The sequence below is a fragment of the Aspergillus lentulus genome, assembly GCF_001445615.1.
Source record: "Aspergillus lentulus DNA, contig: Alt09, strain: IFM 54703, whole genome shotgun sequence".
Taxonomy (NCBI): domain Eukaryota; kingdom Fungi; phylum Ascomycota; class Eurotiomycetes; order Eurotiales; family Aspergillaceae; genus Aspergillus; species Aspergillus lentulus.
Genome location: NW_028322117.1, coordinates 2,929,338 through 2,954,746, shown reverse-complemented (window position 1 = coordinate 2,954,746; position 25,409 = coordinate 2,929,338). Strand labels below are relative to the sequence as shown.

Genomic DNA, 25,409 nt, shown 5'->3' with positions numbered 1-25,409 from the left:
GGCATTCTGACCTCTAAAAATCGTGGCTTGGGATTCAAACTCTCCAGTCTAGCTACTTCCCTGTGCATAAGAATCAGCCTAACCAAAAACCGTTGAAGTATATTTGGGACTTGGTTAATCCTGGCTGTACACGTTGTTGGCTCGAGGGTAAAAATAAAATGAATAATATTCAAAGCTTTACACGTCCATGTTTTTCGAATGCGCCTCAGCCGCATGAGCTAATCCAAGCCCTTTTTAGCCCAGAGTGGATGTTGGTGGTCTGCTTATGGCTGGAAGGGGGAGCCATTATTTTCAAATCCCATCCAATACTTTTATAACCAAATTTCAGGGGAAATTTTGACTTCCCTGTAAGGTATCAGGTATCTCTGTGTAATGTAACCTCCGCAATCCGCCCTCGTTCTACTGGGGCCCACCTTGCTTTATTCTAATCTATTAAACTTTGAACTTTTGATGCTTCACTGATTTCCACTTTCGAGGTCCAGAGTCGAGGTTGATTTCCAACGAAACTAAGACTGTTGGACCTCCCTAGTGTGGCTCTGTAGTATTTTTACTCTAGTTTCACACTAATTCTGCAGCCGGGAAACGCATCGATAACAATATGTACAGCGATTTTACCGAGTCATCCAAGGTATACCTTAGCTAGTAGGCACATAGCCATGCTTGTATGATCACCCTGCAGATTGATCATCAAACCTGCACCTCTCGCTTACTTACATGAATTGTTTCTATGTTTGACCAAAAATAATCATCATCAATAATACCATTGTTTCAGGTTTTTTCCCCTAAATTCTTAACTAACATCTCCATATCAAACCATCCAATTGTGGGCCTGGGGGTGAGGAAGATCTTCTGGAGCAGGCTGACTTGGTACCTCGCATATCCACTCCGACGGTTCAACAATCTATATCAACTTCCTCACTCTCACCTCCATCTCCCCCAGTCTCTCTCGTCGTTTGCCACCATTTCGTGAGTTTCATCTTGCCTCGTTCCTTTTTCTTCTCTCCAGGACATCTCGGTCACTTGCATGCGAGGCTTTTTCTCTCCAACATCTAATCCTGCCCTCTCTCGCCATCAACCAATCTTATCGCTGTTAGCTGTGAGGACCCCAACAATAACATTATCACAGCCTACCTTCCCCACACATTGTCCAGCGTACCTGCGACGTGCTTAGAGGTGCTTAATCAAACTCGGAAGCTATATCTTGCTCTCAAGTCGCCAGTCCATCTATCCATGTTCATCCACACCTCAAGCACATCTTCCGCAGCAACTGCTTGTCAACCACGACGTTCTGCCTCTAAAAAATTATTGTCTTCCACAACCAGTAAACAAACCACCGTGACCATGCGTCGGAGCAATGCAGCATCAGAGATTCCTCTTCCTATCACTTACACACCTACCACTCATCGTATCAGCAAAGCCAAGAAGGGCAAGCGTGTACATGCTTGCGAATTCCCAGGATGCAACAAGGTTAGTTCTGGACACTATCGACTGTGTCAGGGACATCTACTAACAAGGTCTTAGGTGTTTACAAGAGCAGAACATAGAAGGTAGCATAGCCTCTCAATTGTGCCACGGAACACTTTACTTACCATCTTATAGACGGCATGAATTGAACCACAAGCCTGAAGCTTTATACCGCTGCCCTCATCAGAGCTGCAAAAAAGAGTTTCATCGTTCAGACTTATTAACCCGGCACATGGCAAGACAGTAAGTCTCATCCCGGAATGGGGCTCTTCTGGAGGCACAACTGACACTCGACGCCACAGTGAGCTTGAGGCACAGATGGAGAGCTCATCGCAATGGGACCGAGACACACAAATTCCCACTATTTCAGAACCCCCTCGAGTGTCCAAGTGCATGCCGATAGATCCTGCCATAAACACATACCTCGCTGCCACGCAGTCACCAAGCACAATGTCCGTCGGAGCCCTGGTGGGCTCGTCCATGCACCCGAGCCTCACGAGCAACTGTAGTCTCATGTGGAACTCGATGGACATGCACTCAGCTCCGCAGGTACCCATGTATGGCAATCATCAGATCTTCGAGTCCGTTGAGGACACTCGTTTCTACGCAACCCCGGAAACATGCCCATCGCCCGCCTCGGATGGCACCTCGCTCTCTCTCCCACCTCATAGCCGTTCCTCACTCTCATCTACCCCAGCTACAATGGTCGATTCGTATCCAAGTAGCATCATCGACTCTGATCTGACGTCCTCGCCAGTTCCTATGCACTCCACGTTACGTGGTTGGGATCCTGCCGAGGCCAACCTCTCCTCAATGGTTCCCATGTCGTTGAATGGATGCCTGCTCTCTCCAGTACGTTGCCATGACTCTCTGAATCACTGAGTCTTTGAACTAACAGTTTTATAGCCTATGACCTGCCATTATCCTTCTCCTACATGGCCATCCTCACACCATGTCGCCTATGATGACCTCCACCATCCCCAGACAGTACCCTTTCAACCCGTACCCTGGAAGTCCTGGACGCTATAACCGGTATACCTTCGCAATCAATCCCGCCATCCCTCACCATCTACATCACCAAAAACGGCTGGCTGCAAGGACTTCCAGCCCCTATTATATCCTCCAAACACGGTCCATGGCAATGTCCTCAAGCATTCCTCCATCCTATCCTCGCCTACATCCTCCGATAAAAACCTCATACCTCATCGCCAGCCGCATTCTTGTATAGCTCACTACAATCATATATTCAGGCTTCAGGTCCTCATCCCGTTGGTTTATGCGATATCCTTTTCTTTTCTTCATTTATGTCCTTCTTTATGTTGCTTAACGAGCATATACCCACGATTCGCTTTACAGAACTGCAACAATACGATCTTTTCCAAGTATTGTACCATTACATTACAACTTCCCTTCGCTTGCACGTGTCTCTGGACAGAAACGCCCTTATGATAGATCTTGTTTGGATTCATCCATTTGCAATGGTGGATTTTGGTTTCATGCTTGGCGGACAGATAGAGTTTGCTCTTGCTTTAGCAGTTTACCAATCGATACTGGTGTTGATAACCAATTAGACTCGTATGTCCTACTCGTTAGTTGACCAAGTAGTCCTCTTCCTCAGGAATCCATTTCACCTCGTTACCACTGTGATTATGCATACTAGCGTTCTTGCCACCAATCCAGTTTGTCTTCCGCTCTTCGCTTCTGACCTGCTACTCCATCTACGTCCTCGTTCGGAACGCATTCCTGCCGTGGAAAAGTACCTGTGGTTCCAATTGCAACTGGTATCTCCGCGACTGGGGCTGCCTTAGGACGGCGGCTGCTGTGCAAGAGGAATTGTGGATGTTGTGACAAGCTCAGGGCAGCGAATCGATCCCGGAAAGATGCCAAATCGGGGGACTGCGATGCAATATAGTGTGCGGGGTTGTACTGTACTGGTCTAAATAGGCTTTCTCGGAGATAGCAGGATAGAATGCGATCGATTACTGCATGGAGTAGGCGCGTCTGATGAGCGGATCTGTACAGTCAACGAGCATACTATCTGTGCATTTAGGGATGGGTATTTTCTATGTGGCCGTGGGAACTTAACATGATTTCTTTGGCTCAGGGTGCCTACTGAGTTTTGTGTTGCCATTGTCGGTCCTCATTAGTCCTATGTAATCGTATCTGCGTGCGACGAAACCTTCACTTTCCATATTGAAAGTATAAACTATGTTTCAATGCCGTTCCCTATATACCCGAGCTAATATACGCTAAGGACCAGCTATGCATCAATGTATAGACAATGGATAAGCCAGGTCATCCTTGGATGGGATAACCCTGCAGCACCAGCTGCACCAGCTTCGATTCAATCCCTGCTCTTCTCGAGTCAAATATTGGCCGGTATCACGCTCATCCTCATACTCCACAACACAAGCTCCGACAGTGACGCGCTTCTTCGCTTTTTGCTTGACTCGTCCACCTATCCCAATGATTTCCTGTCTGAAGTACCCCGGTTTTTCTTCATCACGGCTGTTACTTCTTTCTAAGGACTGATCCCGGAGCAGTTCATCCTGAGGACTGAGGTGACCGTGTGCGTGCGCATTGCCCTGATGATGGTTGTGTGGACTTCCTGAGGCTGACGACTCGTCCGCCTCACACTCCACCTCCAGCTCAATCTCCTGAGCAGCTAAACAATTCTCTTCCCTTCCGCATTTCACCCCTTGACATCCCTCACCAATCCCGGTGCCTAGGCCTCCAAGATATGTGCTATACCGAGTGCGCCAAGTCCACACACGGCGGTAAGTAGTGTCGCTACTGCGTAGGGTCTTGCCACATGGATAACAAAGCCATACCATTTCTTCGCACGAACATGGTGAATGTATAAAAGCTGATGCTGTGAAACTCGAAAGGTCTGGCGGCACCTGCGTTTCAGAAGTAGTTATACTGGAGGGACTCCGGGTAAGATGGGCGGCCAAGGGTGCCGTACGGCAGGTGGTGCACAGGCGACGAACGCGATCTTTGAGGGTATTTCTGGGAGGGGTTTTGATGGTGCAATTCTGTGGACGCCATTAGTCGAGCTCCGCAATGACACGTGCTTCACTCGGCCTTACCCTGCATATGATCCTGGAGCATCTCCGGCACTCTGCTACCATATCCCGAGCACATCTACCAACCTTGCCCCTGACCAGTCTACCGGCAGTCAGGGTGCCCTGACTCACAAGCCGGAGCACAGATCTCACGCTGTCAGGAATAGCCGCCCTGCCATCCAAGAGATCCGACAAAGTTTCAACATACTCGTTCTCACAACGAAGGGTCTGCTTCACCAGCTGATGGCGATATGGTGCTAGATTGGCATGGAACTGACGGCAAGTTCGGGAGAGGGCATAGAGTGTATTGAGATCGACTTGTCGGGCGATTTCCTTGACGATTCTGCAGCTTCAGTCAGCACCCAAATGACTTTGGCAGAAACTGTCGGTCAGCAAGGCATACGGATAGCAGCTCAAAGCAGCTGAAAATCCATTACGATTCGGTATCTCATGAGAGCCGTCATTTTTTGTATGATCGTGCATCGAACCAGCAGAATGATCATTGCCAGCAAGAGTTGGCGGATCAGAGCCAATGGCCTTTAACTTCGACAGCGCAGGCTTATCTGGCTGAAGGTACGCCTGATATGTGCCATCATGGGCTCCGGGGAAGACATCATGGTCATAATCGACAAATACCACCATTATGCCATCAAAGAGAAGGGAGAAGGAGGACGCGCTCGGCTCGAGGCAGCCCCACAGATGGTAGACTCAGTCTGGAGCAGAAGAACCATTGAAAGTTCAAATACAATATAGACAGCTATCGCACCGCTGATAGGGAAAGGCTGTCACTTTTGTATAGCAGCCATCCGTGCAGAATATACAGTGGAATGATGCGGATGAGGACGATCGCTCCGTTGTCGGTGCGGGGCGACGGGGCGCCAGATTCGTGGTTCGTTTTCGGGAATGGACAAGCCGAAGGCGAACGGAAGACCTTAAACGTGACACAGATTCCTTTGGGCGGTTGTATACACAGTCTCTATGACAATACTGCTTGTTATCCGGAGCATCAGCGTCTCGGTGGTTATGATATGACGCCAAGCGTCCCTTCGTCTTATCGGAGAGTCACGCGTATCTCTCCCGCACTAAACCCGAAGCAGTACAGTTGCCCCTCATTCCCGAAGAGGAAGGTGACCCCAACTTCTCCATCATCTCTGTTTTCCTCGGCAAGATGTCCAACGCTTCGTCGAGAACAAGCAAAATCGAGGCATCTGATGCGGGCGATGGATGGTATTGATGATGACAGGAAGATACTTCAAGCATGGCATATCTTAATAAACTTTGCGTATGTTCTGTTTGGGCTACAGGTGTCGAAAAGCTGCTCCAGAATTCAGCCTACCCCAATAAATGATAAGGTTACGGCTGTATTCGAGCGCACGGCGTAAAGGAGCGGAGCATCCCGATAGTAGTTCCTAGTATGTATGAGTCTTCATTTGTTGTCCTACTTAAGAGTCACCCTCCCCTCATCGTTTAGTCACCGTCTCCTTCTAGATCAATCTCACTGTCTACTGCACCTTGTTTGCCCTTGTTGTTTCTCTTCAAAATGCCCCTCAACTCCCACGCTGTTTATTCCAGACTGAACCCGGACTTTGTCCCGTTTGCCAGTAGACGGAGTACTGTCCACAGTACCAAAGGCATCGTAACATGTACTCAACCTCTGGCGGCCGCTGCGGGTCATAGAATCTTGAGGGAAGGAGGAAATGCTGCGGTATGTGTGCATGGGACATTATTTCGGCCATCAGTTTCGCTGACCATCATGTTTCACCAGGACGCTGCTGTAGCAGTGGGTAAGTGCTGATTGCAATAAGCGATGATAAGCAGGTTTGACTCGTTTCAACAATAGCCGCCGCATTGAATATCACCGAGCCTTCATCGACCGGGATTGGTGGTGACATGTTCTGTCTCTTCTATGATGCAAAGTCAAAGAAAGTCCATTCACTCAACGGTTCTGGTCGATATCCCGCCAACGCGACGCTCGAAAAGATCAGGAAGGATTTGAAGCTTGGTGCCAATGAGAAGAGGAGCATCCCAAAGACCAGCGTCCTATCGGTAACTACCCCCGGCGCAGCTGCTGGATGGGTAGACACAGTGGAGAGATTTGGCAGTGGCAAGCTGTCGTTGGAGCAGATTCTTGCGCCAGCAATTGAATTGGGAGAGCGAGGATTCGCGGTGTCAGAACTATCCTCCTACTTTGTAAGTCTATTCTTTTTCATTTGTCCGGAATTTGTAGTATGTACTGTTCTGACTGCTTTCAAGTGGCGTGAGAGCGAAAATCTGCTACGAAATGCATCGCCGAATTTTCGGGAAATGCTCAAGCCTGATCCGAAAGCCAAAGATGGTGTTAGAAGCCCCCTTCCTGGTGAGATTATGAAGAATCCGACTTTGGCAAACACCTTCCGAAAGCTCGCTGCGGAGGGTAAGAAGGGGTTCTATGAAGGCGAAGTTGCAGAAGAGCTGGTCAAGGTCGTCCAGGACTTGGGTGGCTATATGACCCTGGACGATCTTAAGTATCATGCTGAGACGGGAACACAAAATACTGAAGCTATCTCACTCAAATTCACGGGCCAAGATATTGTCAAGAAACAGACCCCTGGAACAGACGATGAAGCAAACCAAGGGGTGGAAATATGGGAGCATCCACCCAACGGCCAAGGCATCGTTGCTCTCATGGCCCTGGGTATCCTTGAGGAACTCGAACGCACGGGAAAGATCCCCGTATTTACCGAGGATCAGCACAACTCGACAGAGTACCTTCACGCTGTTATTGAAAGTCTTCGGATTGCTTTCGCTGATGCTTCATGGTGGGTCACGGATCCAGATGTCGAAAAGGTACCGTCGAAAGAGCTGATCTCCAGGGAGTACCTGGCCGAACGGGCGAAGCTGTTCAACCCGGAGAAAGCGGCAGACATCGTCGATCACGGTAGTCCAGCTCACAATCACTGCGATACGGTCTACTTCGCTGTGACTGATGAAGAGGGCAACGGTATTTCCTTCATCAATAGTAACTATGCTGGATTCGGTAGTGGGATCATCCCCAAAGGTTGTGGCTTTACACTCCAGAACCGCGGCGCCAACTTCTCTCTGGACCCAGGTCATCCTAATGCTTTGGCTCCACGAAAGCGGCCGTACCACACCATCATTCCTGCGCTGATCACCAATTGCTCAGATGGCTCGCTTCACTCTGTTTACGGTGTCATGGGTGGTTTCATGCAGCCACAGGGCCATGTCCAGGTCCTTCTCAACATGCTTGCGTTCAACTATCATCCCCAAGCAGCGCTGGATGCTCCCCGGATCTGTATCGCGGCTGACTCTGAGCCTGGCAATCAGACAGTCTATATCGAGGAGGGTATCAGTGACGAAGCCATTGAAGGCCTCAAGCGGCTCGGACATCAAGTCGAGGTTCTGACCGGGTGGCAGAGGGGAATGTTTGGTCGCGGTCAGATCATTCGCTGTCATCACGACGATGGCCAATTGGTCTACAGTGCGGGAAGTGATCCCAGAGGCGATGGGATGGCGATTCCTGCAGTGTAAAATGATTGACTCACAATCTTGTAGCAGTGGATCCCATTGTCTCCTCAAGCTTGGAAATATTGCAATTTTCGCACGTTCCGGGGCATAATTCTCTGCGATTGTTCCTATGCATGTTCGATGACCTGCTTTCCAGCATAAATCGGCTTCTTGTGTATGTTGATATTGCGTGATACTCTCAAGATTGCCCGAGATTATTTTCCGATCACTGACCGGTCTTCATTCGCTGCCGAAAGGTGACATGCTACGTCAAAAATATTCAGCCAAGTTCTTAGTACAATTTGCATATATGAGGATTTCCTTCTACAGAAGCAATAGGATTGATCGCCTGGCTTATAAATCATTAGTCATTACGAGAGAATTTGAGACATCGCCGATTGAAATCCTGGAGAAGAATTGGGTGGCCGAAGTCACCGAACCGTTCACTCGGGCTTCCCAGAACCATAACTTACCCCGCCTCATACTTACTATATAAGGCTTCGCGCCTTGATTCGCGGACGAGCTGCCTTCGAGCAACGTGAAGGACAAACCAGCATAGGCTCCATTTTATCTCACTGAATCAAGAATGTCGAACGACCCCAACCTCCCTTCCAGTATCCCGGAATTCATAGCAAAATACAAGGAAAATTACGTTGAAGGATGGGCTGAGCTCTGGAATAAGAGTGGGGGTAAACCTCTCCCCTTTGACAGAGGATTTCCCAACCCAGCATTGGAGGATACGTTGATCGAGAAGCGCGATATCATCGGTGACCCCATTGGCCGAGGTGCGCAGGGCAACACCTACAGGAAGAAGGCGTTAGTCCCGGGGTGCGGAAGAGGTGTCGATGTACTTCTCCTGGCCAGTTTCGGGTATGACGCCTATGGCCTGGAATATAGCGCTACTGCCGTTGAGGTGTGTAAAGAGGAACAGGCGAAGAATGGGGATAAGTATCCCGTACGAGATGCGGAGATTGGGCAAGGCAAAATCACATTCGTGCAGGGTGATTTCTTCAAGGATACTTGGCTGGAGAAACTGCAATTGCCTCGGAATTCGTTCGATTTGATCTACGACTACACGGTATGTGGATCTCAGAAGTCCTTTGTACAGTGCACGGGGCCTGGTTTCTATCTTCTTTGTCAGGAGCAGAGTTCAGTTAGCTCCTATCGCAGTACTGTGCTTCTCTCGCTAAACAGATGTGTTTGACAGTTCTTTTGCGCCTTGGACCCATCAATGCGTCCGCAATGGGCGCTCAGGCACACCCAGCTTCTGGCAGATTCGCCGCGTGGGCATCTCATTTGCCTTGAGTTTCCAAGGCACAAGGATACGTCACTACAGGGCCCTCCATGGGCCTCTACGTCCGAGGCTTATATGGCACATCTGAACCACCCTGGCGAAGAGATCCCATATGATGCAAACCGTCAATGTAGCATTGACCCATCAAAAGCGCCAAGTCCACAGGGGCTTGAGCGAGAGGCATATTGGCAACCAGCTCGGACGCATGAGATAGGGATCGTTGAGGGAGAGATCCAAGACCGAGTGTCGATATGGCGCCGCCCGAACTAGTTTGATCAATCCTTTTGTTCTTTGTGCCGTAATCCGGGACCCCGACAACGTTCTGAGATGCTTAAGAGCAATTAGCGCATTCGAAAACCAGATATCAAATCGCATGTTTCTCCCTTTAGAATGGCTGCTCTATGATTGTTTCGTAAGGGCATTATAATGCTCTCCCAGCCCGTATGTATGCCGGTAGTATGCCAACCAAATGACCCGCTTGTGTCTCTCCTCCTCATCAATCCCATCCATATCGCCGGCTTCGATCTTCTCTATCCTGCCATCGCCTTGGATGACATTAATATCAACTCCATACGCCCGAGCGATTGCCTGCAGCTCTAGCTGTCCTCCCCACTCCGCCGTAAGCTTGATCTTCCGGGTATACGAATCCAACGGCTCCTCCATAAAGGGCTCAAAGTCATCCTTGTGCTCGACGATGAAATCCGCTGTCACTGCTCGAACCGCTCTGTAGCCATCATGTTTGGGCGAAGCAACCGTATCAATCCGAGACTGTGTCTGGGGCTGAATGACTATCCGTTGTGGATCAGGCCTAAGCCCAAGCCCTGATTCTTCCAGCTGATTGGCAATAGCTGAATATAAACAGTGCCCATCTGGGTTGATTTCCACCTCTTTCAAGCCCAGTCGTTTGTAAACAGCCTCCATCACCTCCTTTTCGTTACTACGATGGTCAACCTGTTTCGCGGCCTCTTCTGCGGCGAGCGCCGACTGAGCCGCCTGTTCCGCTGCCCGACGTGCCAGACGAGCCTTTTGTCGATTCGGTTTCTTCGTACGCGGGGCGAAGGCAGGTGAGGAGGTTGCGGTCGAGTCGATCGTTGAAGACTCCGGGAGGCTGTCTGTATCTTGTGTAACACTTGATGTGGGTTTCTCTACTGTATCTGCATCTTCGACATCGGGATCGCGAAGACTAAGGTCTTCGAAGCCATTGACTGGCTGGATAGGCTCGCCGTTGAGCGCTGCAATTTCGGCTTGGTGACGATCGGAGAGCTCTCGTTGCAGCCTTTCGCATTCCTCGTTGATTCCGCGACGTGTCTTCTTTGTAGCCGATTTCTTCTTCTGCGTAATGCGCGCCTGCAGATCTTTCTGCTCCTTGCGATGTCTCGCTAATAGTTCTTCCATTTTTAGACAAACGCAGGCAAAATCAAGGTAAAGCGGAAAATCTATGATTTTGGGGTATGAGACCAAGAATAAACCGAGAAAAATATGCGAGAATGTAAATGATATCAATTAAGAGATGCTGAAATCGATAATGCCATCTATGGGACCAACGCCATACAACTGTAGAACAACTGCAACTCAAAAGAATAACCATAAAACAGCACTCGCCCCTCCCCGCACCAGCGCCCAGACCGGCCCTGGATTTTCCTAGATTAGGCATAGCGTCTACGTGTCGGTGCTTTTGTTGTTCCTGCTCCGAACAGCCTCGGTACTCTCCGCCAAGCCGTGCAACAGTATCTCGGTCGTCGGATAAGCATCGTAGCTAGACTATATGAGGAGGGCTTCCCTCGCCTCGACCATGGTGAAGACAAGTCTCCGTTGAAACATTCTTCGGAATTTATTTCCTTCATTTTTTTCCCTTTCCGCCCTAGAATCTCATTTTTGACACTATTGCAATGGATACCCAGTCTCTTTTCAATGTGCAGGTTAGTATCGGTGCTCTTCGCTTATGCACCATCATTTTGCATATTGCTAACAATTATGTAGGGCAAAGTGGTGCTGGTCACCGGTGGAGCCAAAGGCATTGGGCGTATGATCTCGGAAGGTTACGTCACCAACGGCGCAACAGTTTATATCTCGTCTCGAGATGCCAAGGCTTGCGAGAAGGCCGTCCAGGAGCTGAATGCTATTGGCCGGGGAAAGGCGTATGCTATTCCCGCGGACTTCTACAAGGAGGAGGAATGCAAGAGGCTAGCTGAGGAGATTGCCAAGCGCGAAAGCAGTAAGTTGGTTTTGGGAGCCCTGCTCAGGCGGAAGGCTAATCCCATGCTCTATCAGAGCTTCATGTCCTCGTGAACAACTCCGGGTCAAACTGGGGTGCTCCTTACGATGAATATCCCTCATCTGCATGGACCCGAGTCCTCACTCTGAACCTTCAACGAGTCTTTGATCTTACCAAGCTCCTTACGCCCCTTCTCGAGAAAGCTGGTGCGCCGAATGATCCGGCTCGCATAATTAACATCGGTAGCATTGATGGGCTCAGAGTACCGGCTCTAGAGACGTTCGCATACAGTGCTAGCAAGGCTGGCTTGCATCATCTGAGCCGTGTCCTCGCACATCACCTTGGCAAGAGGAATATCACGTTCGTACACCTTGTGCTGACTACGTGCGTCGAAGAAGACTACTAATATGGCTTTCTGACAGATCCAACACTCTGGCGTGCGGTCCCTTCGAGAGCAAGATGATGGCCGCCACCTTGGAGAAATTCCGGGATGCTATCGAAGGTGCTAACCCACTGGGCCGTATTGGCACGCCTCAAGATGTTGCTGGTGCTTGCCTTTTCCTCAGCAGTCGGGCCGGTGCGTACATCAATGGTGCGACGATCACTGTGGACGGTGGTAGCGCGATTGCTGCGAAGATGTAGACAACATACACAACCAGTTTAGCCCAGACTAGAAAAGCAAAACCGTTTGAATGGACACGCCTATCATAACCTATTCAAGAAGGTCTTGCCGAGTTTATCTCAGATCATTGCCTTGGTTGTGGCTGCCTTCCACTGTTATGAGTAGTTGAGCAGGGGTTGCATACAAGAAGTCTTGGTCTTCTGGGAATAATAATAGCTACTCAAGGGTCAATAATATCCACGTGTCTAATCTGACTTATGCACTTCAGCCGATCCCTGGGAGTTTGCAGGGCACTTTCGCGAGATAGTCATCCTAACCCCGTTCTTCAGAGAGCATAATATTTCCTTGGCGTGGGTAGACCAAACCGACTCCCTAGTATCAAAAAGTCAACTGAACAGGTCTTCTGACGCCTTCGTGTCGTAAAAGTTGTGATAGGTAAAAGCAGGTCTCGCAGGCTGACAGATCGTCCTTTGCGACTCTCTGATCTCATCATTTCCAGCCAGATGGCGGTGGCTCAGTAAAAATATCTTGAGGGCTCGTATTCCCACATCCTTAACCAGTGGATAAGATAATTGCCTCGTACATCTGAAGCTTTATAGACGCAGGGGAGCTTCATAGTTGCGTGGGGTTGCTGTTTGGTGAGCTTCGGATTGGCCTGGCAAATCCCTCAGCTAAAGCGCCCTATAGTATAAAGCTTTAGATGGGCGAATCCGGCGTGAGTCCAATATATTAACCTTCTACTTCAGGGGTACTTATTGAGCGAAACAAAAAGTTCTAAGAGTATTCAGCTTATCATTGGTTCCTAGACTTGACCCTGCAAATATCGGCGATCTGGTTGCGACGGGAGGGTAATATATCAAGCTGCAGTCGAGATCCATATTGAGAGCTAGGAATGTGGAAGCCACCACTTAATTTCATAACCTTACATTGTGCGTTAACCTTATCTGATTTACATCATTTCATGCAAGCTCATCAGGAATAAGATGCATATATCGTTACTTTGGGCATCTTAGGGATTGTTATCCTCTACCCATATGGTAACCTCAGTGCAGTCGATGCCTACCTTTTCGGAGTGAGCTCCTCGACAGAATCAGGACTGAACCCGTTTGTTGACCTCACTCTGAAATTCACAGAGACCACTTACTGATAAGAATTGAACAAAATAGTGTTGACGTGAAGGAGCTGAAGACCTATCAGCAGCTATTCCTGTACTTTGTTCCGATTGTGGCCAACGCTGGGTTCATCAATCTTATAGTGGTCGTTGTGCGACTGTACTGGTTCGAGAAGCGTCTGAAAAAACTGGGTATGTGTTACAGCTCATCTATCCGGTTACAATCTGATCTAGGTTTCCTTGTTGCTAACTTCGTGAAGCGCCTACTCTTCTGCAATCAGAATCATCGCCCTCGAAAGATGCAGAAGCGCAACCAGCCAAGTTCAATGCCGATCGATGTTCAGAAGCCAATACAGTGCAGATGCACTCGAGTGCTTTATTTGACAATCAGTTGAAGCTGGATAAGTGAGTACTTCCACTAACTTGTTTTAATTCCGACTGAGTTGTTTAAGCATCAAGGAGGAAATTCTCAGGGAACATGATTGCATCGTCTCGGACAATGACAACAACGACGGCGAGAACCCAATCAAACACAGACAAATCTCCTTTGCAGACGACTCAAAAGCTTTGCACATACCCTCACCGCGCGAACGCGATAGAGGTAATTGCTGGTTTGAGTTGCGTAACTCAGTCCCGGCTAACAGGGTCTAGGTCATGCAATCACGGAGATAGACGACCACGGTATGATCTCCATATCTTAACAGAGAGATAAACACTAATACATCTGCGCCAATATCAGACCATTCCAATCGCGCCGAAGATGAAGATCACGAGACCGATATAGCTCGCCAACGAACTTTGGTCAGCGGCATCCCGCTGGAGCGTGTTGCTTCGTCGATGTTTGTGCTTGGATCTTATCCCTCTAGATCTCAAGAGCGACAGTCTAGGAAAACCATCCCGCTTGCTAAAGACCCGGAGCTGCCGCAACTTTCCTCACAAGCCAGTCTCGGCAGAAACTCAAAGTTCTACAACCTGACCCCTGAAGACAGAGAAGCTCTGGGAGGAATAGAGTATCGCAGTCTCAGACTACTTCTGAAGATAACGCTGGGTGAGAGTGGACTTGAGATAATTCCATACTGGGAACCTGACATATGAGCATAGGTTACTTTGTTGGCCTCCACGTCCTTGGTGTCATTTGCCTCGTGCCTTGGATTCAACATGCGGATCCCAAATACAGGGACTACCTGAAGGAATGCGGACAAGGAAACGTCTGGTGGTACGTTTGCTGCTGCATGAGCATTTGACAGACCAATATCAGCAAAGCTTACTATGCTCGCCGCCGGCAGGGCCATGTACACGTCCCAGACGATGGTTGACAACCTAGGATTCACACTCACTCCTGACTCGATGATATCGTTTCGAGATGCAGCATTCCCGATGTTCATCATGAGCTTTCTCGCCTACGCAGGGCATACTATGTACCCTTGCTTTCTACGCCTCATCATCTGGATCATGTTCAAATGCGCCCCGAAACACTCGTCCATTAGGGAGCCGCTGAGCTTCTTATTGAATTATCCACGCCGTTGCTACACGCTGCTCTTCCGTAGCCGACCTACATGGGTGCTCTTTGGAATCCTTTTTGTGTTGAACTTTGTGGACGTCTTGCTCATTGTGGTGCTTGATCTCCATAATCCGGCCGTCAACACTCTATCCGGTGTGCATCGCATCCTCGCGGCCATTTTTCAGGCTGCTTCGGCACGACATACGGGAACTTCGTCCTTCAACCTCGCAGAAGTGAACCCTGCAGTTCAATTCAGCTTACTAGTCATGATGTACATTTCGATTTTTCCGATTGCCATAAGCATCCGTGCTTCGAATACATACGAGGAACGTGCTCTTGGGCTATATCCCTCTAATCATGATGAGCTGGATGAGAACAATGGGATTAATTACGTGACGACGCATATGCGCAATCAACTCAGCTTTGATCTTTGGTATATATTTCTTGGGATTTTCTGTATCTGTGCCACCGAGGCACGGAGGATCATGGACCCTTCGGAACCTGTCTGTTTCCAGTCTTGTTTCCCTTTTGAGGGCTCGCACCACTGACTTCTTGCAGGGCTTCAGCGTATTTGCCATATTCTTTGAGGTTGTCTCTGCATAGTGAGTACAGTATCTATTCCTTTTCTTCCAAAGATGTCTGACGCATTGCAGTGGAAACGTTGGTCTCAGTCTGGGATACCCCAATGTGACCACCTCATTTTGTGGACAGTTTAGCGTCTTTAGCAAAATCGTCATCTGTGCCATGATGATACGAGGACGCCATCGCGGACTGCCGGTTCAACTAGACCGTGCGATACTGCTTCCTGGTGAACGCATTGCGGGAGATGACAGACTCGTTGATGAGTCTTCTGCTGGACGTCGATCTCAAACACTGAACAGTTTTAGACGCTACCATACAAAATAGTGAGGGATATGGAAGTATAATCGAGGAATGACATCTCCAAGCGAGTAGTCTGAATTAATATTTGATTGATGTTGGTGAGATCTCTGGTATAGGCCTTCGATCTATCATATGCACCGGTGGTCGACACTGGTAAAGCTTTATACAACCGTTTTGATCGTAACCAACCGATTTCGATGTATTTCCCTCTTATTCTTCGCTCCGATCTGTCAATTTATGATTTGTTGATTCGATAGGATTATTTCATTCAGCCCCTCCCCCTCCATTTGCACGTTCTCGATTCGAGCATATCCTTGTCAAGACTGCTATCGATAACTTTCTTTGACGCTGCGGATACCCTACAGGCTACGAAAGATAGTAGTGATGAGCGGCAATGATGTAGTGATGGAGCGATGTGGAGCGGCGACATCATCAGTTCACTTATGCCGTCATACCAGCACAATGAACCTCTTTATCATTGTCGGAGTTGAATTGTTCAGGTAATACTCAAGAAAGTCCAGCTTCGGAAGTCACTTGGACAGGAAAAAGAAAAGAAAGCCAAATCAAGCGGAATCCGAAGGAAAAAAGAAAAACAAAAATAACAGTGCATCCCCCACGGCGCACGTTGTCATTCCTCCGTCCGTCGTCTGTGGTAACTAATAATTGATCGGTGTGGCCAATTCGTGTGGAACTCCCCTTTGTCTATCTTTCTCCCTTCGTCATTTATCACTGAGAACTTTTCACTCTGTGTTGCAATCTGGAATTCACACACCAAGCATCATAGCCATTTTTAAGGAACACAGCAAGAACGCCACAGACGACTTTTGGTGCGGTCATTGACCTCGCTTTACCTTGTTCAGCCCAACAATCCTTGCTCTGATCATTATTTTAGCCTTTTTGACTCCGAGATCGCTTCCATTTATTCTTCAACGACCGACAGACGATGAGCTCGTCCAATACACAGCATCGACGAACGAATTCTCTCGATCCGTTTTCTGATCCTGACGTTTATTATGGAGACGAGGACTCAGTTGCCCGGATTCGAGACCGCAGGCGTGCGTTTTCTTCGGTGAGTTACAATATGCTTACGAGAGATTGGAGACCGGGGCATTTTGCTGATCAATCTCGGTAATATACGTATAGACTTTGAAAGCATTCAACCGCGAGGACATCCAGGATCTTCTGGGCAGAATTCCTGCCAGGAGAGGCAGTCATGGTACGTATCTGAAGCCCCTGCGAAGAACAAGCTGAGAACAAAGTTGCGGTGACTGACCTGCACGTGCTCAATAGATGAACTCTCCGCACAACCACGAAAGTTCCTTATCGATGTCGACACAACCCTGCAGAGCTTGCTGGAACGGGAGGATACGGACCGGAACATGCAGATAACGATTGAGGATGTTGGTCCGAAGGTACGTGGTTTGGTCTTGCCATTGGCCCAGAATGGTTCAAGTCATATTTCGAGCGCCGGCTGATTGGTGCTATTCAGGTGTTATCAGTAGGAACGGCTGCGTCATCCGGGTACAACCGATTCGATGTGCGAGGAACGTACATGCTCTCCAATCTTCTCCAGGAGCTTACCATCGCCAAAGACTATGGGAGGAAGCACATCATTCTCGACGAAGCTCGTTTGAGTGAGAACCCTGTTGCGCGTCTATCTCGCCTTATCAAGAATTCATTTTGGGACGCTCTCACACGTCGCATCGATGGTTCCAATATTGAAGTCGCCGGCAGGGATCCCAAAGACTGGACTGATGACCCGCGGCCTCGAATCTATATCCCCCACGGTGCCCCCGAGCAGTTCGAGTACTACAAGGGGATTGCCAAGGATTACCCCGAGTTGCGACTTGATGTGCAGATGCTCGATGCGAACATTACACCGGACTATGTGAGGGATCTCAACTCTAAGCCCGGATTGCTTGCGTTGGCAATGCAGAAGAAGTACAATGAATCCACCCAAAAGACTGAATACGTTGGTGTGCCGTTTGTTGTCCCCGGAGGAAGATTCAACGAGCTGTATGGGTGGGACAGTTACATGGAGTCTCTAGGCTTGTTGGTCAGCAACAGAGTGGACTTGGCCAAGGCCATGGTCATCAACTTTTGCTTCTGTATCAAGCACTATGGCAAGATATTGAATGCCAACCGCTCATACTACCTCACCCGTTCACAGCCACCGTTCTTGACCGACATGGCCCTGCGTGTCTATGAGCGTATCAAGAACGAGCCGGACGCAATGGATTTCCTCCGCAACGCAACACTCGCTGCGATTAAGGAATACTACAGCGTCTGGACGGCTGCACCGCGTTATGACGAGCTGTCGGGTTTGTCCAGATACCGTCCGGAAGGAAGAGGTGTTCCTCCCGAAACTGAACCGACTCATTTCACGCATATCCTCACTCCGTATGCTGAAAAGCACGGTATGACGTTCAAGGAGTTTGTCCAGGCTTACAACGAAGGCAAAGTCCAGGAACCTGAGCTTGATGAGTATTTCTTGCACGATAGGGCCGTCCGTGAATCAGGCCACGATACCAGCTACCGTCTCGAGAGAGTCTGCGCGAATTTGGCCACGGTAGACCTGAACTCTCTTCTGTACAAGTACGAGGTCGATATCGCTAGGATTATCCGGACCTATTTCAAGGACAGGCTACAAATCCCCCCTGAATTTCGCACTGAGTCGACCAAGGATATCGAAAGCGAGTCATCCTCCGTGTGGGATCGTCGTGCAAGAAGACGCAAGGTGCGGATGGATACCTACCTCTGGGATGATGAGAAGGGCATGTACTTCGACTATGACACAGTTCTGCAGAAGCGGACGACTTATGAGAGTGCGACGACATTCTGGGCCATGTGGGCCGGACTGGCGACACCGCACCAGGCAGCAGAAATGGTGCGGAAGGCTTTGCCCAGATTCGAGGTATATGGTGGTCTGGTTTCTGGAACCGAGGAGTCCCGCGGTGCTGTAGGCCTAGACAGACCTAACCGGCAATGGGACTATCCGTACGGCTGGGCTCCACAGCAGATGTTGGCGTGGACGGGACTGCTGAGATACGGCTACCAGGAGGAAGCTGAGCGTCTGGCCTACAAGTGGTTGTACATGATTACCAAGGCCTTTGTTGACTTTAACGGTGTTGTCGTCGAGAAATACGACGTCACTCGGCCTATCGATCCACACCGGGTCGATGCAGAATATGGCAACCAGGGTGTAGATTTCAAGGGTGCACCTCGAGAAGGGTAAGTTTTGCTATGTCTTCCGCGACCCGCACCAGATGACTGACGATTGAATACAGGTTTGGCTGGGTCAATGCCAGTTATGTGTACGGCCTGGAGTTCCTAAACGCTCATCAACGGCGCGCTCTGGGAGCCATCACCCCTTGGGAGACGTACAGCAAAGCTATAGCCGTGCAGGACGCTTATTAGAATCGGTGGTTCGACGCTTACTACTTCCAGTTTTCAGGCTTCTCCTTTCTTCGGAGCATCTTCTACTACTGGTTAGAGAAAGCATTCATCATGATTTGCGGCAGGTTTGATTTCTCGTTTCGTTAGTATTATCATTTTAATCGTCAAATTGCGGCTCTTTTGTCAGTGTTCAATTCGAGTGATCGGATACAGAAGACCATTTCAGGCACGATGGAGTTTGATGTGTTTCTGGAATTTGCAAATGCTATCCTCTTGTCGTCCCAGTCGGCATGTTTCTTCCCAAGTCATGTCACCATAAGCAGAAAGGAACGAAAATTTATTTCCTCGACTAGCTCTGTCTTACCATCTGAATATCTTTCTTTCTTTCCAAGTTGCAGTCATTTACTCAAATTGCCATCTGTTTTGCGAGGGACAAGATAACTTGTCTCTGCGGGAACATCCACATAGAGTACAGAGTACTTTTTATAGGTAAAATCAATTCGGTCTCAATAGCATCGTCATCTCATCCATAAACTTTGGATTCTGATGAATCTAATCCTGCATAAAGACATCATCACGCTGCCAGAATTTACCTGGCAGATAAAGAAGATATTCTCCGACTCATGCCATTTCTGACTCATGTCATCTCCGCTTACCCCTACCTTGGAGATAAACAAGCTACCTCCGCAGTCAGCAGGATGCATATCCGCATAACCCGAGAGTGCCATCTTGCGTCTGCCAGATTGCCACCCAGCATGGTCCTACGTATATAAATAAGACACACATCGTCTCAAGATGCACACCCACAAGCTCAATCCAAGACTCTTTCGCACCGACAACCATGTCTCCCATTGACAAGAACACACCCGCCCACGTACTAGTCCAGAATTATGCCAGCCACATCAAAGGCAAAGTCATCCTCACCACCGGCGTCTCCACGGGCAGCCTAGGAAGCCACTTCGTGCAGTCCAGCGCAGCCGCCGAACCAAGATGCCTCATCCTCGCCGGCCGCAACAGGAGCAAAATCCAGCAGACAGCCGACGAGATCAAGGCGTCGCATCCAAACGTCGAGACCCGCCTGCTTGAGATCGATCTGGCCTCCTTGGACAGCATCCGGCAGGCAGCTGCGCAGATCAACTCGTGGGATGATATCCCGGCGATCGATGTAGTGGTTAACAACGCTGCTATCATGGCGACGGAGTATGCGCTTTCGGAGGGGGTGGAGTCGCAATTTGCGACGAACCATCTCGGGCCGTTTCTGCTGACGAACTTGATTATGGGGAAGGTGCTCGCGGCGAGGAGTCCGAGGGTTGTTATGGTTGCTAGTGATGGGCATCGGTTGAGTGGGATTAGGTTTGCCGATTATAACTTTGATGTGAGTGGCGCTTCTTCTTGTGTACTGTTGTGAGCATGGCTGACAGTGCTATCAGAATGGCAAGGTATACAATAGATGGCTTGCATATGGGCAGAGCAAGACTGCGAATATGCTCATGGCCATATCTCTCGCCGAGAAGCTTGCAGCCCGGAATGTTCTGGCGTTCAGTCTGCACCCGGGAGTGATCTTCACGAATATTGCGAACCACCTTCTTGAAGACCTGGACGGGAGCTTCGAGGAGCTCGGTATGTGCTTTCCATTTTCTGGTCTCTCATTCTTTAGTCTGACTGACAGGACAGCTGCTCTCGACCGCGCGCAGGGCAACTCCGAAGGATGGAAGGGATTGGACCCGAAACCATTAGAGACAGGCGTCTCGACCCATATCTATGCAGCTTTTGATCCTGATCTTGCTAGTAAGAGTCCTCTTAGCAGCATTTGATTGCACAGTCTGACACAACCAGAACACAACGGCAAGTACCTGATCGACTGCCATGTTGCAGACCCGTGGGTCGACACCGTCAAGCCATGGGCTACGAGTTTGCTCGAAGCAGAGCGATTGTGGACGCTGAGTGAGGAATTAGTAGGCGAGAAGTTCACATACTAGTCTAGTCCAAGTGCCTGTTCCAGTAATATGCCTCGTGACTGTTTGTTAGATTAGATGTAATGTAATTGTGATCTGATATACGATTTGCATGTGAACATTCCACACAGTAGTGTACTCAGAGCATCTCCGCCTCCAAGGGGAAATATGCCCAAAATAGCCACTATATCAAGCATCTATTCAGTTGTCAATCAAGAAGACGATGATGGCATTTTCGTCGACAATAAAACGGGAAGAGAACGAATTCCACCTCCTTATTTTCCCGAGGCTGATTTTCGTGATTCTTTGGACAGATGCGAGTCACTCCTGGACGAACAGTTCCGGGCCTGTGATTGGTGCTCGCTGTGCCGAGGTTGATGCCTACCTAGGTACCTTACGTGCTTGTCGATATGTTGCTGTTTTGTTTCACTGTAGATACGGAGAACATGTCGAAGTATTGAGACTTTCTGTTTGATGGTAGTGTTCTTTTATCTAGTTACTGGTAAATGGGACTGTTTCTCGAGGCAACATGCTGTGATGTGGTACCACTGCCTGAAGAGTTACACACCTGAGGTTGAGAATGATTTAAGCTCTACGATGAGTAACCGTACGTATGTGGGGTACAATTACCGGGGTCTGACATCGATACGTGACATGACTCAGATTCTGATATCGGCACCGAGTTCACCGGATTCTATGGAGCAGAAGGACAGGAACACTCGGGGGATATACCTTTTCAGCATAGTAGGATTCGATATTATCATGTTTAACAAGGTCGTTGAAGCTCCGAGAATCGGTGTCAGGAAGTATGCTTTTGAACTGTCAGATGTTGGACAACGATCTACCTTAGACACATTATTTGATACTGTCATGTACTGTCAATGACATCTAGCACATGTTTTTACGTCATCCTGTCGCATTTGAGATTCTCGCTTTCCAGCTTCATAGCATTTCATGTAGATTCGAATTAATTTGGTATTGCCTCGAGAGGTACTCAACTAGTAAAAGCGTTTAGCTCTGAATACTAAATTGACATTATATCAGTCAGTGACATGCAAAATGGTTGAGTGGCAATGGGGGTCGAATACAGGCACTCCTGTATTACTGCGTCCATTAGACCGAGGATCATCAGCAAGTCTCGATCCTCTCTCCCGAGCCACCACCAGTGAGCTTGGCCGATTCTCGGGGCTAGCTTGTGAATTTGGAACATGTTAACCCAAATTTCCTGATGAGCAAGTCGACGAATGATTCCCCGCGGTTTGCGAAACTCTCTGGTACTCTATTCAATAATAGTGCAATGCTCATATGGCCGGCCCGCATTGGATTCCTCGTTGTCCCGCTGAGCCGAGCGATTACCGACCATAGACCTTCTGACGCATTCGCGATGGCGCATGCTTCAAATGTAATAAGTACCGTGGGTTTTGGCTTGTGATTCTGGATTTGAGATTGCAATTCTCTTTTCTACCTGTTCTTCTTCAGCTTCACCTACTTTCTTCTCTCCTCTCTGGGGTTCGGTTCTCCTTTTATATCTTGTCTTGCATGTTCCTCCTTGTGTAGGGTTAGCTACTGTTACATTACTGCTGTCAATCAACCTCTCTGTGGCCAATTCCTTCCAAGACTCACTGTTTGAATCCTCTTCATACCTGTCACAATGGGTTTCCTTGAAGACGAAGACCAGAAATACTTGGACGACGTCCAAGCCGTCAAAGCCTGGTGGAAAGACTCGAGATGGAGGTACACAAAGCGCCCGTACACTGCAGAGCAGATCGTGGCGAAGCGTGGAAACCTGAAGATCCAGTACCCTTCCAATGACCAGAGCAAGAAGCTCTGGAAGATCCTGGAAAGCAACTTTGAGGTACGCAGGTTCGAACGGAGTGACCGAGAAACAGCACTGACCTTAGTCCCCTCCAGAAAAAAGTTGCCAGTTTCACCTATGGCTGTCTCGAGCCAACAATGCTCACCCAGATGGCCAAGTACCTCGACACCGTCTACGTTTCCGGCTGGCAGAGCTCTTCCACCGCCTCGTCCACCGATGAACCCTCCCCCGATCTCGCTGATTACCCCATGGTAAGCTCGTATTCAGCCTCGGTCCTATGACGAAGCTCCGTTGCGCTCGTGCTAATTCCGTATTGCGCAGAACACTGTCCCCAACAAGGTGAACCAGCTGTTCATGGCACAGCTGTTCCATGACCGGAAACAACGCGAGGAACGCATCACAACCCCCAAGGACCAGCGCAGCAAGCTGCCCAACATCGACTACCTGCGCCCCATCATCGCCGATGCTGATACCGGCCATGGTGGTCTCACCGCTGTCATGAAATTGACCAAGCTGTTCATCGAGAGAGGCGCTGCCGGTATTCACATTGAAGACCAGGCCCCTGGTACAAAGAAGTGTGGTCACATGGCCGGAAAGGTCCTTGTCCCTATCAACGAGCACATCAACCGTCTGGTTGCCATCCGCGCGCAGGCAGATATCATGGGTGAGTAGACATGCAGAATGCCATTCCACCAGAATATCAGCTGACAAGACCCCAGGAACCGACCTGCTTGCCATTGCCCGTACCGACTCTGAAGCCGCAACACTCATCACCTCTACCATCGACCACCGTGATCACGCCTTCATCGTTGGCTCTACCAATCCCAACCTGCAGCCACTGAACGACCTCATGGTGGCGGGTGAGCAGGCCGGCAAGGCTGGCGAAGAGCTCCAGGCCATCGAGGATCAATGGATTGCCCAAGCTGGTCTGAAACTGTTCAACGATGCTGTTATCGACACCATCAAGGCGGGCGTACATGTCAACAAGGATGCCCTCATCAAGGAGTACCTGACTGCCGTCAAGGGCAAGAGCAACAGCGAGGCTCGTGCTATCGCCAAGGGCATCACTGGCGTTGACATCTACTGGGACTGGGATGCTCCCCGTACTCGGGAGGGCTACTACCGGTACCAGGGAGGAACGCAGTGCGCTATTAACCGTGCTATTGCCTATGCTCCATTCGCGGACCTGATCTGGATGGAGAGTAAGCTCCCTGATTACGCTCAGGCGAAGGAGTTTGCCGACGGTGTCCACGCCGTCTGGCCCGAACAGAAGTTGGCATACAACTTGTCGCCATCCTTCAACTGGAAGAAGGCTATGCCACGTGAGGAGCAAGAGACTTACATCAAGAGACTCGGCGCTCTGGGCTATGCCTGGCAGTTCATCACCCTGGCCGGTCTGCACACTACCGCGCTCATCTCCGACCAGTTCGCCAGGGCCTACGCGAAACAGGGAATGCGCGCGTACGGCGAACTGGTGCAGGAACCTGAGATGGAGCAGGGCGTGGACGTGGTGACTCACCAGAAATGGAGTGGTGCTAACTATGTGGATAACATGTTGAAGATGGTCACTGGCGGTGTCAGCAGCACGGCCGCCATGGGTAAGGGTGTGACAGAGGATCAGTTCAAGCACTGAGACGGTGGATAGTCAAGAACCGCCTGAAAATTTCTCATGACACTGACGTTTAATTTTTCTGTTTTATCTGACACCTCGTTCTTGACGCTGTCAAGTCTTGTCAGTGTACAGTAGACTGTACGCATTGGGATCTCTGGAGTTTTTATTTTGAAAATGTCTTCTCATACTCAGAAAGCCAATACAGGCCTGGATAGTTCGCATCAAAGTGGTTTCATCGATTCATTCAGGCTTCGTCTTCAAGTATTCCATAACACATGCTCTCCAAATTCCACGTTATTGTAGACGAGCTCTCAGTGAGAGCAAAGATCTTCAGGATTTGTGGTCACTCCTGAGATTCAGAATTTGCATGGAAGAGATGTACTCCGAACGGGGTACTGTGGTCTTAGCTGCTGGTTAGTTATTGGCCCCATAGGACGATAGGGGTCCATGTGCCTGATGATGAACGGTGACTTTTGGACAGAACCAAAGCATCTCGGCCGAACTATTGCTCCGGTCAAGTTGACAGATTGAGAGACCGTTGCGAGGGCGTTGCCGATCATGTGGAGTCTCTCCGAATCAAGGGAAGCATAACATGAAATCCCATAGTTAGCGGGGGGGTGCTGCAGAATGAAGCCAGCACCTCTACTATGGAATATCCTCTGGGAACTGAGGTTATTGAATCGAGTAATCAACTGTATGAAGCCGATTGCCCTTTTAGTGGGTGGATCAATGTCATTTGTGATGGTGGGACAGTGCAACCATGGATAAAGGGGAGAGAGAATGGAGTTGCCGCGGTTCAAAGGATGCACAAAGCGAGGGGGAGAGCATTAAGCTTCCAGCGGTTTGACACATGTGGTGACGATCTTGATGGACATGATCATTCTAGACATCCTGAAAACCAAAGAAATGAACATATTTCCGGGCTTAGTTTTGAACAGATAGATAACAACCTAGGTAGTAACTATAAATGTT

The 25,409-nt window shown here is 49.3% G+C and overlaps 8 protein-coding genes across 8 annotated transcripts; 6 read left to right on the top strand and 2 right to left on the bottom strand.

The window, feature by feature from the left end:
- Window positions 1-1,341: 1,341 nt before the first annotated feature.
- Window positions 1,342-2,493, top strand: ALT_5785 (uncharacterized protein; the record flags this gene model as incomplete). The annotated part of the gene is made up of 5 exons (XM_033554434.2): window positions 1,342-1,467; window positions 1,522-1,547; window positions 1,600-1,707; window positions 1,767-2,316; window positions 2,371-2,493. The coding sequence occupies 5 exons, from the start codon at window positions 1,342-1,344 to the stop codon at window positions 2,491-2,493; spliced, it is 933 nt and encodes a 310-aa protein (XP_033410325.2).
- Window positions 2,494-3,731: 1,238 nt separating this feature from the next.
- Window positions 3,732-5,171, bottom strand: ALT_5784 (uncharacterized protein; the record flags this gene model as incomplete). The annotated part of the gene is made up of 5 exons (XM_089599963.1): window positions 3,732-4,257; window positions 4,313-4,364; window positions 4,430-4,499; window positions 4,617-4,872; window positions 4,933-5,171. 5 exons carry the CDS (start codon window positions 5,169-5,171, stop codon window positions 3,732-3,734), a joined length of 1,143 nt encoding a protein of 380 aa, XP_089455840.1.
- An 898-nt stretch (window positions 5,172-6,069) lies between these two features.
- Window positions 6,070-8,057, top strand: ALT_5783 (gamma-glutamyltransferase family protein; the record flags this gene model as incomplete). Its single annotated transcript, XM_033554436.1, has 4 exons — window positions 6,070-6,234; window positions 6,295-6,313; window positions 6,370-6,719; window positions 6,783-8,057. The coding sequence occupies 4 exons, from the start codon at window positions 6,070-6,072 to the stop codon at window positions 8,055-8,057; spliced, it is 1,809 nt and encodes a 602-aa protein (XP_033410327.1).
- Window positions 8,058-8,619: 562 nt separating this feature from the next.
- ALT_5782 (putative thiol methyltransferase) lies at window positions 8,620-9,597 on the top strand (the record flags this gene model as incomplete). Its single annotated transcript, XM_033554437.2, has 2 exons — window positions 8,620-9,111; window positions 9,241-9,597. The coding sequence occupies 2 exons, from the start codon at window positions 8,620-8,622 to the stop codon at window positions 9,595-9,597; spliced, it is 849 nt and encodes a 282-aa protein (XP_033410328.2).
- Window positions 9,598-9,726: 129 nt separating this feature from the next.
- Window positions 9,727-10,722, bottom strand: ALT_5781 (deubiquitinase OTU2; the record flags this gene model as incomplete). Its single annotated transcript, XM_033554438.2, has 1 exon — window positions 9,727-10,722. One exon carries the CDS (start codon window positions 10,720-10,722, stop codon window positions 9,727-9,729), a length of 996 nt encoding a protein of 331 aa, XP_033410329.1.
- Window positions 10,723-11,216: 494 nt separating this feature from the next.
- Window positions 11,217-19,075, top strand: ALT_5780 (neutral trehalase; the record flags this gene model as incomplete). Its single annotated transcript, XM_089599962.1, has 17 exons — window positions 11,217-11,246; window positions 11,308-11,542; window positions 11,599-11,902; window positions 11,965-12,180; window positions 13,331-13,467; window positions 13,536-13,680; window positions 13,728-13,876; window positions 13,927-13,956; window positions 14,015-14,323; window positions 14,377-14,491; window positions 14,562-15,279; window positions 15,335-15,378; window positions 16,623-16,713; window positions 16,802-16,874; window positions 16,949-17,070; window positions 17,148-18,889; window positions 18,946-19,075. The coding sequence occupies 17 exons, from the start codon at window positions 11,217-11,219 to the stop codon at window positions 19,073-19,075; spliced, it is 4,590 nt and encodes a 1,529-aa protein (XP_089455839.1).
- Window positions 19,076-19,895: 820 nt separating this feature from the next.
- On the top strand, window positions 19,896-21,033 carry ALT_5779 (oxidoreductase, short-chain dehydrogenase/reductase family; the record flags this gene model as incomplete). Its single annotated transcript, XM_033554442.2, has 4 exons — window positions 19,896-20,429; window positions 20,485-20,674; window positions 20,729-20,842; window positions 20,891-21,033. 4 exons carry the CDS (start codon window positions 19,896-19,898, stop codon window positions 21,031-21,033), a joined length of 981 nt encoding a protein of 326 aa, XP_033410333.2.
- A 1,627-nt stretch (window positions 21,034-22,660) lies between these two features.
- Window positions 22,661-24,458, top strand: ALT_5778 (isocitrate lyase 1; the record flags this gene model as incomplete). Its single annotated transcript, XM_033554443.2, has 4 exons — window positions 22,661-22,864; window positions 22,921-23,076; window positions 23,147-23,489; window positions 23,545-24,458. The coding sequence occupies 4 exons, from the start codon at window positions 22,661-22,663 to the stop codon at window positions 24,456-24,458; spliced, it is 1,617 nt and encodes a 538-aa protein (XP_033410334.1).
- Between the last annotated feature and the right edge of the window lie 951 nt (window positions 24,459-25,409).